At 39.4% G+C, this 13,623-nt stretch overlaps 1 protein-coding gene across 1 annotated transcript in view; it reads left to right on the plus strand.

Moving 5' to 3' along the window:
* Positions 1–12,362, plus strand: part of LOC140244650 (adhesion G-protein coupled receptor G6-like) — a 63,592-nt gene extending 51,230 nt beyond the window's left edge. The window contains exons 8-13 of the mRNA XM_072324273.1: positions 3,361–3,400; positions 4,997–5,094; positions 8,981–9,105; positions 10,126–10,397; positions 11,029–11,104; positions 11,678–12,362. Of these exons, the coding sequence (XP_072180374.1) occupies positions 3,361–3,400; positions 4,997–5,094; positions 8,981–9,105; positions 10,126–10,397; positions 11,029–11,104; positions 11,678–12,362 (1,296 nt within the window). The remainder of the gene's footprint in view (positions 1–3,360; positions 3,401–4,996; positions 5,095–8,980; positions 9,106–10,125; positions 10,398–11,028; positions 11,105–11,677) is intronic.
* The last annotated feature ends 1,261 nt before the right edge of the window (positions 12,363–13,623 follow it).

The raw sequence follows: 13,623 nt of genomic DNA on the forward strand, positions 1-13,623 counted from the left end.
ACCGGGACATTTTTTTTTTTTTTTTTTTTGATGAATAAAGATACAATATGGTAATCATGTACTCTTCAAGACGAGAAATAACTTCTAAACTTCACCCTGCTTGGCATGCTTTCAGTGATTATTACCTACAATCTTCAAAAGAATACGTGAGGCGGCAAACCTGAAACAGCATCAAGAGTCTATAAAGCCAACAGAACGTAATTGAATTTACCCATTTTTTCGGTGCCAATCTGAATTGAATAATATTATTATTTAACGAGGATAGTCTGACCTTTTTTTTTTTGTTACAATACAGCGAGAAAGTGACTTTGTTGCCCTTATTGGTACTAATAATAGTCGATGGTCACACTTGGGAGTTTTTTCTCAGCATATAACTTTGTATTGAAATGCAAACACATGTGGAGTGCCATCCGACCAATCCATGATAATATCCAGGTCGCCTGTATACAGGGGTAGCAAGCAAAGACACGAGTAAAATGTCACCGTCCGTTCTCCCCCTAGAGATGCAAGAGTCAATTTCATTTTCACTTCTGTTGTTTTTGATCACGACCTTCTCAACATCTTCTAAAATTCTCGCAGAAAATTTCCCGGAATATACAGCAAATACTAGACGACTCGTACCACCTGAATCAAGTAACCAGCTTTGTTGGCGGGAGGAAATTGTGTTTATTCTGTTCTGCTTTGTATGGATTACCCGCATTAATTGTGATTGCGTACTGTTCCGGTGGGAAAAAATATAACAATGTGGGAGAAAAACAAATAAAAAGGAACGGTTTAGTTGATCTTATATGAACGCTTCTGGCAAAAACACAAATTTAGGAAACGTACAACCTTTAAACATGATTGAAAAGGAAGCACAAATATGTGTTGGAAGCAATCATACCGTTCCATTAATTTGCCATTGAAAATGGCATTGATTTCTGTAAATCGGGAGATGATCAAGTACATTGATAAAGACGCCAACTTTTTTCTGTCGGGATAGATAGAAAATTGCAACACTTCATCACGTATACACACTAGTGGTTAAGACATTTAATACGATTATTTTCACAGTAGAGAAACCGAGAAGTAGAAAGACAGACAGACGGAAGACAGATGAAGACTCACACACACACACACAGATGTATGTATGTATGTATGTATGTATGTATGCATATATATATTTTTTTTAACACGGTACATATACATACAAATACAGCCATGCATGTATATATTCATAATGATGTACTTATAAGTTAATTGCGAATATATATATATATATAGATATATCATATTTTATGCCTATATATGCATATATACCATAATACAAAATGAATATAGTGATGTATTTTATCTCTACTGTTTTAGAAAACGGGAAAATAAGGGTCAAAGATGAACATTGTCTGAGATTGTCCGACTGCTTGCAATTCAAATATTTTATGGGCAGGATGTTGATTGCAGTACACTGGGTAGATGAGGAGCATGTTAATATACATCCACAAAGCAGTGCGTTCACAGCACTAGCTCTTCAACTCACGCGATCAGTTCTTCCCATATCATCAACAACAAGCATGATGGACTTTATGCCCCGTTCTGTGCGAAGACGTTTCATTGCATTCTTGTATATAGTCAGATCCATGATATCTAATTTGTCTGATGGTATTAACAGCAGTCATGTCATGACTCTCGATTCATAACTCCCACATTCTTTCGATGACATCGGATTCATCATAACTGCCAGCCGAGCTCTGTCAGTTTCATTTAACTACAAGTTCATTGAAAGTCTCCCGAGTATGTGTCTATTCTATTCATTACACGACAATATCTGGGAATCGTCCTAAAGGTTTTGCAATTAAAAAACACTTTTAAATTTAATGACGTAGAACCATGCCACTTGGCATTCAAGAGTACTTGATTTTTTTTTTTTTTACGACTTCTATGAGTGTAAACCGAAGGAAGGGGAATTTATTGTATCCATGATCCACAGTGACGTCATATCGCTTCCATTAAGCATCCTCCAAAAGCCCCTGGATTTACGCGATTACCCACTGGAATCAAGCGAGGCGTATCCTATCGCATTTATTGCAGAAATATTATTCTATTAACTCACGGAATGGGGGGACGCAATCAGGAGTTCCGGGGAAATATAAAAACATACAGAAAAGGGGTACTTTCTCCGGTCAAGGAAAGTGAATTTAAGGTAGCATCGTGGTTGATGTTTGTATGTTTCACCAATCCATTCTGGGTTGTTTGTTTTTTTATTGGAATATGGATATGTTTTTCTTATTTCTGTGATGCATGTAATGGCTTGATATGTTTAGTTTTTTGGGGGTTTTTCCGTGAAATGTTCGGAAGTGACAAAATTGTTTGTCGTTAAAAGTATAATATCGTTTTTATAGCTTGTACTTTCAACATGTTCGAGAATTAAAATGAATGATTTGTTTTAAATGATTACTCACTTGTTTGTTTGTGTGTGTGTGTGTGTGTGTGTGTGTGTGTGTGTGTGGTGTTTACATGTTCTGTGATGCATGGATGACTTACGTCGTGTGTTTACTATCTGTCCATGAAACTTATTCAAAAGAGCGGTGATTATGTGCTTTGCATGTTGTGAATGAGGTGTATAACGCAAAGGTATATACATGTAGCTTGCGCTACGTGTGGTATAGTGGTTGTAAGGCATTGTGCTTTCGAACAGAAGATCCTGGATTCAAATTCGTCATAATGCTTTCACCCAGAGACAATACATTGCACTCACGATGACCCCTTTCACTCAGGACATGGTGTAGGATAGAAATAGGTACCTATAGCACTGCACGCTTGTGGTGATGATGGTGGCAGAATCTTCCGGATCAGCAGTGCTGACGCCTAAGAGGGTGCCCTGGACAGCAACACTTCCAAGTCTAAACTTCATGAATTATAGTCATCTTTATAACGAGCCTGGATAGAACCCTGGAGAATGACACTCTTAGATCGAACTCATGAATAACGGTCACCTCTTTAACGAGCCATGACCAAGAAAAAAAATATAAATAACACGGACTAAAAAACCAGGGAACTAGAGCAGAAGCAAAATAAAGGGAAAATGCTTCGCTTCATGTCTCTTATTTTCAATCCTTAGGCTTACGATAGCAGCACAAATCTCGGAAACTACTTCATGACGTAAGCCTTTGTGAGAGAAATAAAACTGTTACTGTGTCCGCGAGTTTTGAGAATCTAGTGGTATTATAGTGTTTGTGGATAATCACTTTAAAATAGTCATTATTCCAGGTGACCTTACAGCGGTCGACAACGTGCTGTGTTTAATCGATGCGTTTGATCTGTAGGTGTGAATTATTTGCTTTGTAACTAAAGTCTGACTTGTGTTTCATTTCTCGCTTACAGGATGGCAAGAATTATACTTGCGTCTACTGGAATGAAACCGGTGAGTACATTTCCTACGTTCGCAGATTTCGAATTTGTCTTACATATATAGGAAATACACGCCAATACACAAGCACAGCTCACGCATAAAAATCAAATTTTTGAATTCAGATGGGATGGTTTTATTTAGATGCTGAGTGATTTTTATAACATTTTTTTTTTAACTGCAAACAAGTACGAGAGACGTCGCCTCTTCTGCGACCACCAATTAATGTTGCGTAAAATCATGTAAGGCTCAGAAAGTCAGTTCTTTTTCATTTTATGTCCGATTTTGATAGATCTTTCATTATTGCACATTCGATTCTCGTGAATCAATCGTTTGTGTTTTCTGTTTTCTGTATTACATTTACGCCAATTTAGCTATGATGTGGAAGACGAAATTGGTGATACTAGATTTGCTCAAAATATGTTTGTTTGCTTTTTTACTGATTTTTTTTTTATGACATCATCCAAATAAAAGCAGAACGTTCGATGTTTAGACAGCAGAAAAGCTGCACTGATTGGAAAACAAGAGCAAACGATAAAAGAACATGGCAGAACATAACAGCACAGTTGACTCATGAGGCGCCCATGTGTGCTGGAGTCGTGAAGATTGGCGATATAGCCACGCCGAATAAAGAAAACGCCGGGAGGATCTCGGACAATGTATGAATGAAAAATTGAATGCAAACATCTCCTATTTCTGACAAGGAAGATAACGATGGCATACAGACAACATGTAATATGTTGAGGCCTGTTGTCTAGACGCTTTCTTACATATTTTCCTTCTGATTTAGATAACAAATTTAAAGAGCAAACACGGGCACTCTTCCTTGCTTGCAGGGATTTTAAAAAGTATATAAAGGGTATAAGTGCTTTCAGTCTTATCTTCTGATTTTCGAGTTGACGCCATGACTTGAATAAACACAATATTCTTTTTCATTCTTTCTTCGTAAGAGAAGAGAAAGTTGTTTTAATCTCCATATTTGCCCCCACAGTCTAAAAGAAACAATCATTGCCCCGTCTTGCACCCCTTTACAACCTGACATCCAACACTGTTGATATATTATATCATACTACTTCTACGATTCGGCATGAATGAAATGGACGCTATTAACGCCTAATATGGATGAATTATGTGCATGTGTGGTGAGAGGTCACTTTTTCATTTTAGTTTTTCCTGTATGATAAAATCATTTGGCAGACAAGAAATTTTCGCTTTGAGTTGTTGTTCTGCGTTCTTTATTTAGTTTCACCGACAGCAGGACTGCAGAATGAATGATCTTGCATAAACTTCATTCTGTAAAGTCAAGGAATGCTTCAGCAGTGATTGAACAAAATGAATTTGAATGGTTGTTAATTCGGTTGCTTTCTCGATAACTGCGCTGGGCCCATGCAGTTTGAGAAGTTCGCTGTTTCTGTCGTTAGCTACGGCACTAGCTCCATTATTCTAATATATTTCATTTGGAGAATTGATGGCACAACAGTCAAAGTGAATGAGATGGATTCTTTCCCTTTACCCTCATTAAAGGAAAAATAAAAAGGAAGCAAATCTCCACAAAGTCAATGTGAAGTTATGCTGAAAAGAATTCCTCTCTCTCTCTTTCAATTTCAACAGAAAAGCGGTGGGATCGTGATGGTCTTTCGGTGATTTCGTCTGACTCCAATAAAACCAAGTGCTCCTCGGATCATCTAACCTATTTTGCTGTCATTTTGGTAAGATAGCACCTTCATTCATTGCATTTTTTTTTTTCACTTTTCGTTGATGAGTAACCCAGGTGATAGAGGTATTCATTGATCTTCAGTCATGCCTTCAGAAAATGCTCCGGTAATGCTTTCATGCAACATTATTTAGCGCAATTTTTAAGTATGCATAATGCATATCTCGTTTCGATCTCCAGCGGAGCGTGTGTGTGTATACGTAGCATTCGGGACACGTTTTGACAGCGTGAGGAAAATAGAAAGTTATACATAAATCATAGCGGTACTGAAGTGCGAAAAGGTACAGGCAAGAGAACTGTCATCGAATGATTTAACTTTCGTCAGATGTCAATTAAAAGTGTAAAAAAAAAAATATACCGTAACTATACTATACAAAAATGTCTCAATCGTTGTACATTTTATAATTATGAAGAACAAGATGGCGTGATTGAATAGATTATGTGTGGTATGATTCTACCAGTTTTTGTAGAGTCAAAGGTCCTGTCTCCCTTTTGAAAATCATTCCAAGGGATTCGTTCTTGAAATTTCTGAAATGCTAATCAATGTTTCGTTTCCGGAAGATGAAGAGAGCGAAAAATTTGGACCGGAAAATCTCGCGTGTAGTTGAGCCTGTTGTACACTTCCCTACAGACGAAGCAGACATACATTACGGGTAAATCAAAGTATCGAGCTACTGTCTTTAGCAAACATCAGTAAAGAGTCATTGCTCTCTGTCTGTCTGTCTGTCTATCTGTCTGTCTATCTGTCTGTCTGTCTCTCTCCCTACTTTTTGACTCTACAACGACGGTGAATTACGTGTCATGATCAACTCGATTATATAGAAGCGATTACGCGAGGCCCAGTCTGAAAATGAAGCGCAAAATCAATTCGTTCTGCTGCTTCTACTATACGCCTCATTCCCATCCACGACTCACTCGCCTAATCAATTCGTATACCGAGACCGTCGATTCGTCAGGGCGAACATATTATCGCCGCAGGAAACGGCGGCTCGTCCATCTCTGCCACTCGAGATATGCCCGGCTCATTGGGGGACTATAGCTTGTCATGGGCGGATTTGCAAACTTGTGAGTTGTATTAGTCGTGACACAATAAAATTTTCTTTTCTGCTGTACCTACGAGTTTCAATCTTCTTATCATGTCACTCTATGAGATCATATCTATTGCGTTTTTGTTTGTCGCTCTTCTTCGTTTGTCTTTTTCGTGTCGTCTTTGTACCCTCTTTTTTTGTTGGTTGTCACTCTACCTTTTGTTATCTATCTGTCTTTGCCAAGCCACCCTTCGTCTTATAATTCCCTCTTCTCTTTCTCCTCCTCATGATCTTCTCTTCCTGTATAGACAGGAACATTTTGACCCGGGCTTTTAGGTTTCATGAGAACGGATACCTGTAAAGGTTAAGCTCCACGGAGAAATGGGAGAGCTCCGGTCCGCTGTAAATATCACGCCCGATAGTGGCTAGAGTCCGCAGTAAATATCGAGCCAGTAAGATGTTTGGTCTCATTTATCATGACATCCAACTTCCCACGGGTCTAGGGTGTATCACGTAAATTCAGCTAACGCATTACAGTTATTTGTACATCCACTCCTTCCAGAGCGAGGGTGATAATAAGTATTCCCTCGGATATTGCTTCGACACAGATATATTGCCCGAGTCGACAAGACCCCCTTCATACGGCCTTGATAGAGGCCCAAGACAGAAAGAGAGAGAACAAAATCCAAGCCGAAATGATGAAAAGGCTTGGCCCGTATGTAGGTTCTCCACTTGCGATGCAATTACACGCCTCTTTTTCCGCACATATGACGTGTCAAACATGGGGAACCTGCGTTTCCCGACGCCATCTTAACGATGTACTTCATGATTATTCATGTGTGTTTGTAGAGAGAGGAGCGATCGGAGTGAAAACAATATTGAAATGCGGGCTCATGACAAGCACCGAGATGGTGCCAGTAAATAAGAGCGATAAAAAACAATGGACAATGCCCATCCGTCGCTCGCCATATCCGTTTTCGTAGATCTTATGGTGACCGCTGTATTCTCGTTGCATATTTTCTTCTCGACGTGCTGCCATTGCACCCGCCGTTGGGATAAAAAGTTTTAAAAGAAGCTTTGATATTTAGAAGTGCGTCACGATTTCAGTTTCTCTTTTTTATTGCTCCGCGTGAAACCACCCAGATTCCTGAAGTAAATAACCTAAAACGCTGCTGCTGGAAATAGCTACATCAATGAATGATACCGAGCTCTAGATCTTCGACGCGATCGCTAACATCACGACGTTGATTATAGGCAAAGAATGTTGTTCTGCACAACCGCGAGACAGCTGTTTCATAATAATTGTCCAACCCGGGAGGCTGCGTCGTCTTAGCGTTCGCGTCGCAGATCTAAAGCTCGCCAATACAAAGAGGAGAGGTATTCCGCAAAGAATAATAATAAAAGATTGGAGAAGGCAGAGAGCTCTTTAGCTGTAGTATTCATGTGTTCACATTTTTTCATAGACAGTTTCTGTCTCACACATGTGATTATTATTTAGTATCAAAAATAAATACATTAAAACTGAAATCGAGAAGCACTTGATTACGTATTAACATAATCAGGTTGTTGACAACGCACGAATTCTTTTTTTTTTTTTAACTACTCACATTGTGCCTGTAAGGGTATTGCATGGAAAACATACTGACCCATTTTACCTGAATATATTGTTTTTGAAAAGGAATCTTTTCCTACATTCGTTTAGACTGTGGGATTTCTTAGACCAAGACATGCATCTTGTATTGAATTTCTGACGACATTGAGGTGGAGAGGAAGTGGGGGAGGGGGGGTGGCAGCTGTGAAAGAAATGCAATTAATGTCGTCGTTATATTTTACATGTTGCCGTCTGCACTTGTTTGCTCCGAACATATAGTGCACCTGTTCATCCCATGTTACTCAAACATCTGTACTGTGTCGCCGCCACTTACAACTTTTAAGAGCTATCTTAAAGGGACAAGTTCACCTTCATATACATGTTTATTAGAGTAAATGTAGTACGCGCGTAGAACACATCAGTGAAGTCTGAGGAGAATCAGACGATCTGTTCAAAAGTTATGAATTTTCAAAGTTTCTGCGCAATCACTGCTGGATGAGACGACTATGATGTCACATGGGTAGAACTATATATTTATAAGGAAAATATAAAGAAAATTTCACATAATGTCATTTTTTGAATTAAGTACAAATTCCCTTGACTTGTCACTGACGTATGTTAAGGGTAATATTATTCCACCTGCTTTCTGAAAGAAGCAAGTCAAGTGTTCTTCTATTATGCGATAAAAGTGAAAATAATCTATGTCGAATTTTCTTTATACTTTCCTTATATCGTTCTACGCACGTGACACCACAAGCTTCTCATCAAGCGATGGCGACACTAAAGCTTCCCAAATTCAGAACTTTTGAATGCATGGATTGTCCAATTTTCCTCAAACTTTCACTGATGTGTTCTATTAACATTGCTGCAATCTCTCAATTCACATGTATATGAACGTGAACTTCTATTTTATGACTGGTTCATTTAATTGATTTCCGTGCAAGTTTTCTCTGTAAATGATAATTCACTGGGGAAAAAAAACAAGAAGAGGAAACACGTCTACAGATCGTCTTTGCCATTGTCTGCACCGTGTTAGGGACCATTAACATTTAGATGTGTTTGTATATTCATAAAAATTCACAGCATCCATTTAGTCAGAACAAAAAGATATCTCCTAAGTCAGAATATACCAGTATGATATGAAAAAGACAACCACAAAAAACAAAAACAAGAACAGAAACGAGCGCAGGTGAATAGAACGCCAGGAGCATAGATTGTCTGTTTGCAAATACTCTTGATTTCTTTTAACGTGTCATTACCAGGATACCGGATACTCCAATCCCGTTCCCGAAAAGCACCATCTGCCACTCAAGATCATCTCTCACCTCGGTACAGCCTGTTCCATCATCGGACTCTCGGCCACCATTCTCACCTACTCCGTGTTCAAGTAAGTGGAATCCGCATCTTTCTCCTGCATATAGCCTTTGCCATTTGCGGAGGAGTGGGGGACACCGGGGAAATTTGTAATTTTCGGCTTGATGGCATTTGTTTGGACGTTGCCTTCTGTTATTTCAATCCACTTGTTCTGAGCAAATTATTTTTGAGGGTTATTGTTTACTTTCGCAAATTGTCCTTAAATACTGCAGGCATACGTATTATGGTGGAGTGTCTGTCATCTGGTTGCAAAATCTTTTCAAACGTTTTTCCTTCATGTTGCTCTGATTTAAATTTCGCATTAAAATGATGATAATACGGTAATGCAAGACATCGTCCATATCAAAACATCACAAAAGATAAACCGCAAAACATCAGGATGGTGATTCTTTTTTTCGTAGGGAACAATATGCAAGGTAATGAAACAACGTGAAACAGTATAGTCAACAAATTCACATTATTAGCTCATCCTTCAGTGAAAGTAATTCAGTGGAGACCTATGAAACATGAAAGACATTACTGAAAGACCAATGAAGTTAAATGAGGACGCTCTAGCGGATGAAATCAATGGCATCACACCAGTCTTTGCAGTAAGCATTTGGTAACGGTTTGTTTGATATAAAAAGGAGAGAAAAAAAGGAGAGATAAGCTGGTGGAGGATGAGTAGGAGGAGAAGAAAGACAGTAAGGGCAGAAATAGGCAAAAATATTTAAAATATGTACTGCTGGTAAGATAGGTATGTGTATTATGATATAATGTATGTATGAATATTAAAATAATATGGGGGGGATACTTAGTGTACTATGTATGTATGTATGCATGTATGCGTCTTGTTCATGTGTACGTGCGAAGGTCCTATGTAGGCCCCTAGGCCTATTCATGTATGTATGTACGTATGCAAGGATGTATGTCCGTGTGTGTTTGGTCGTCAGCACATGAGCGTCTGTAGTAGGAAACCTATACGGGGAAGTAGGGCACATGCAGGCCAATATCTGGGTTGATTATCCTTTCCACTCACACGTACTCTGTCCAGAATCCTACGCCGCACTGCCTCGGGCAAGATCCTTCTGAATCTCAGCTTCTCGCTCCTCGGGCTCAACGTCGCCTTCGTCGTGGACACCTTACCCCCGGTGAACCAGAATGGCATGGCGTGCAAGGCGGTCGCCATGGTGCTCCATTACCTGGTGCTCAGCACGTTCCTCTGGATGGGCATGGAGGCGGTGAACATGTATCGGACCCTGGTGCAGGTGTTTCACAAGAACACCGCCACCCACTTTGTGCTAAAGGGCGCCATCATTGCCTGGGGTAAGAGAACGATATTTTGGCAGCTTTGCTCTTGTCACTTATGTGTATCATTTCGAAACACGCGTTTTCGACATTTGCTATGTTTCTTCTTTTCATTGTAACTCTATAGTTGGCATGGGCCAAACACATTTTGTCTTTTACAAGACAGGTTTGGTAATGTATAAAAATGTATCAATATCTCCCTCCCAACAATCAAGCGACCTATTCAAGCCACCTGTAAGTAATTAAGTATACTGATCCATTTCTGTGTCACACTAAAGCGTGATTCTTCAAATCTTGCTTGATAAGATTGACAAGAACCTGATATGCATGTAAGCCTGAAAGAAATTCCAGTAAAAATACCGACAAGTTTTTTTTGTTTTGTTTTCAAAGCAATGACGAGAGTTCAAAGATGTGTCCCAACCGATGACAATTACACATAAAATATCATTGTCCTTTATACATTATACATAATTTTTTATAATAGAGCAACTTGTGTCTTTAAAGTAAAGGTATACATTTGCTCTATCATATCATTAAGAATTCCCTTTAACACTTTGAAAGATATGCCGATGACATGCAGTTTGCATGACAAAACAGAAGTTGATTTTTATGTCTGTCTTTTTTCTATTTCTTCCTTTTTCTTCGGCAGGCCTGCCAGCTTTACCAGTGATCATTATTGGCGGTTTGGATATCAACATGTACAGGAATCTCCCGACCCACGACATGTGAGAAGAAAATTATACTTGTAGTAGAAAAAGGAGGAGTATAATAACAGTCACAGGAGGGGTATTAGAAGTGATAGTAATATTACGAGTTGTAGAAGCAGTGGAAATAAAAGTAAGAGTGTTAGTCCTAATAGTGATAGCATTAGTAGAAGTAGAAATTCTAGTAGTCGATGTAGTAGCAATATCAGAAGTAGGAGGAGGCCCGTGGCAGTAATATAGGTATCGTAATTCAGAAGCAATGGCATTAGAACAAAAGGTGGTAGCGCAAGTAGAAATATAGTGGATTATGTAGCAAGAGTAGAAGTAGGAGAAGTGGTATTATTGTCTGTAGACAGTAGTAATAAAAGTAGTAGCAGTAGTGGTGATATTAGTAGTAATAAGTGCAGTAGTAGCAGTAGTAAGTGCAGTAATAGTAGTAGTAGTAAGTGGTAGTAGGAGTAGTAATGGCAGGAAATGTAGGTGTAGAAGTAGCAGAAATACTACATACATGTATACGTACTAACGAAAGCATTTGTGGCACCACTTTTATATATTTTTATCATCGTATCATTTCTGGTATATCTTTATGTGCAGATGTATGTTATCGAGAACCAACCCCTATGTCTACTACGCGGGCTACTTGGGTCCGTGCTGTCTGCTTCTCCTCGCCAACTTCGTCGTCTTTTCGATGGTCCTCCGTACTGTGTGCAGTACCAAGAAGGACCTGCACGGCACATCAAAGGGCGTGCGCAGAACGCACATCGGCTGCGCGCTCAGCGTCACATTCCTGCTGGGAATCACGTGGGTCCTGGGCTTCTTCGCCGTTGAGGGCACCACGCTGGTCTTCACTTATCTCGTCTGTATCATCAACCCCATGCAGGGTTTCTTCATCTTTCTCTTTCGTTGCGCCCTCTACCCAGAGGCGCTGCGGTCGTGGACCATCTGCTGCAAGAACCACACCACCAACATTGAGAAGCAGCGGCGCAGCTCCTCGCAGGCGGCGGGACAGAAGAACACTGTCACGAACGCGAGCAAAGAGCGCAAGGACGCAGAACGACTCATTACCGGTGATACGAGGTCGACGTCGAGCTCGAAGAGGAACTCTACGGAGAGTGTCACGAGGAAGACGTCTGATGGTACTTCAATTCATTTCCTCAAGGACGGACAAGTTCCCAACAGCAACAACTGCAACAACAACAACAAACGACGATCTGTGACGGACGTGCGCCTTCTTAACGTCAGGATTAAGGGATCAACGCAAGAAATGCGGACTTGCTAAGACCATCTCGAGTGCACTATAGACATGCGATGAAGGTGATCCTCTGAAAAGAACAGAAAACTTTGCGGACTCGATTCTACCTGCGCTTTTGACCTCAGTGTTGTCATCTCGTATTAAAGGTGAAATGCTTTCACGTTTAGCTTGTCAAACCAACATCAAGAAAAGTAAAAAGACATCATCCGGTGATAAGAGGCCCATATACCAAAGTTTATAGCGAATTGAAGTCTCTATTTTCATTCATAACATGATTATGTATGAATGTCTTAACATGGCCCTTAGATCAGAACTTTTGGAAGGAGAATTGAAAAAGGACAATTTTAGAAGAGCGTTATCTTTTCAAAGGAAATAATTCTGACTCTTTCGTACATAGGCCAAGTAGGATTGTTCCAATAATCTAGAAGTAGTGTACATGTGATCGTGAACTTTGGTGACGTAATACTTATTCTACCATTTTGTTGTCAAAGAGGCTCAAGAAAGGGAAACAAATCATGACACCTCACTATTTTGTTCGTATGCCATTACTATGTGGGAAATCTGATATATAGAAATACTGTCCAGATAATTATAATGTACCTTGACACAGCCAACATTCCATTGTGACGATTACAGTGTTGATAACCACAGATAAATGACTATGAATATATCTAAAACAATATGAAAACAAAAATAATATATAGAAAGAAAGAAAAAGGAGGCTTTTCCCGTAGTCCCTCATCATCAGTCCCTTTGCCGTGAGAGTAGTTCTCACACTTATTCTCCTTTTACTAGTGATAACAAGTTTACACCTTCACGAAACATAAACCCCTGCGAAGTCGACAACGCTTGTTTGTGAGATGTACTTTTGCCGTCTATCATACAAACTGTTCTTCTCTTTGTCATGACAATATGTATATCATTATTTTTCATTTCTTTTGGCTGTAATACTGTATACATGTATATTCAGTGTGATATTTTCAACAGTGGCGATATAATGAAAATATTCTTGATGTACTTTTTCCTTAATTTTCGCAACAAGCTCATCACTTCATGCATTTGGATGACTATCGCTGAAGACGTGTATAGAATTTTAATGAACTCTACATAATTATCACATAAAAACTGTAAACATGCCAATCGAGCTCTTACACTTTTGCGGAGGTATAAAAGTTCTTTTATTATGTGTGCGTGACATCCGGAGAACTTGAATGAAACGAGCAGCTGACACTTTATAGGGATGATGTAATATTCGTTTCAAAGTCGAAATTTGGGATAGACATACCAG

This window comes from Diadema setosum, chromosome 2, assembly GCF_964275005.1.
Source record: "Diadema setosum chromosome 2, eeDiaSeto1, whole genome shotgun sequence".
NCBI classification, from domain to species: Eukaryota; Metazoa; Echinodermata; class Echinoidea; order Diadematoida; family Diadematidae; genus Diadema; species Diadema setosum.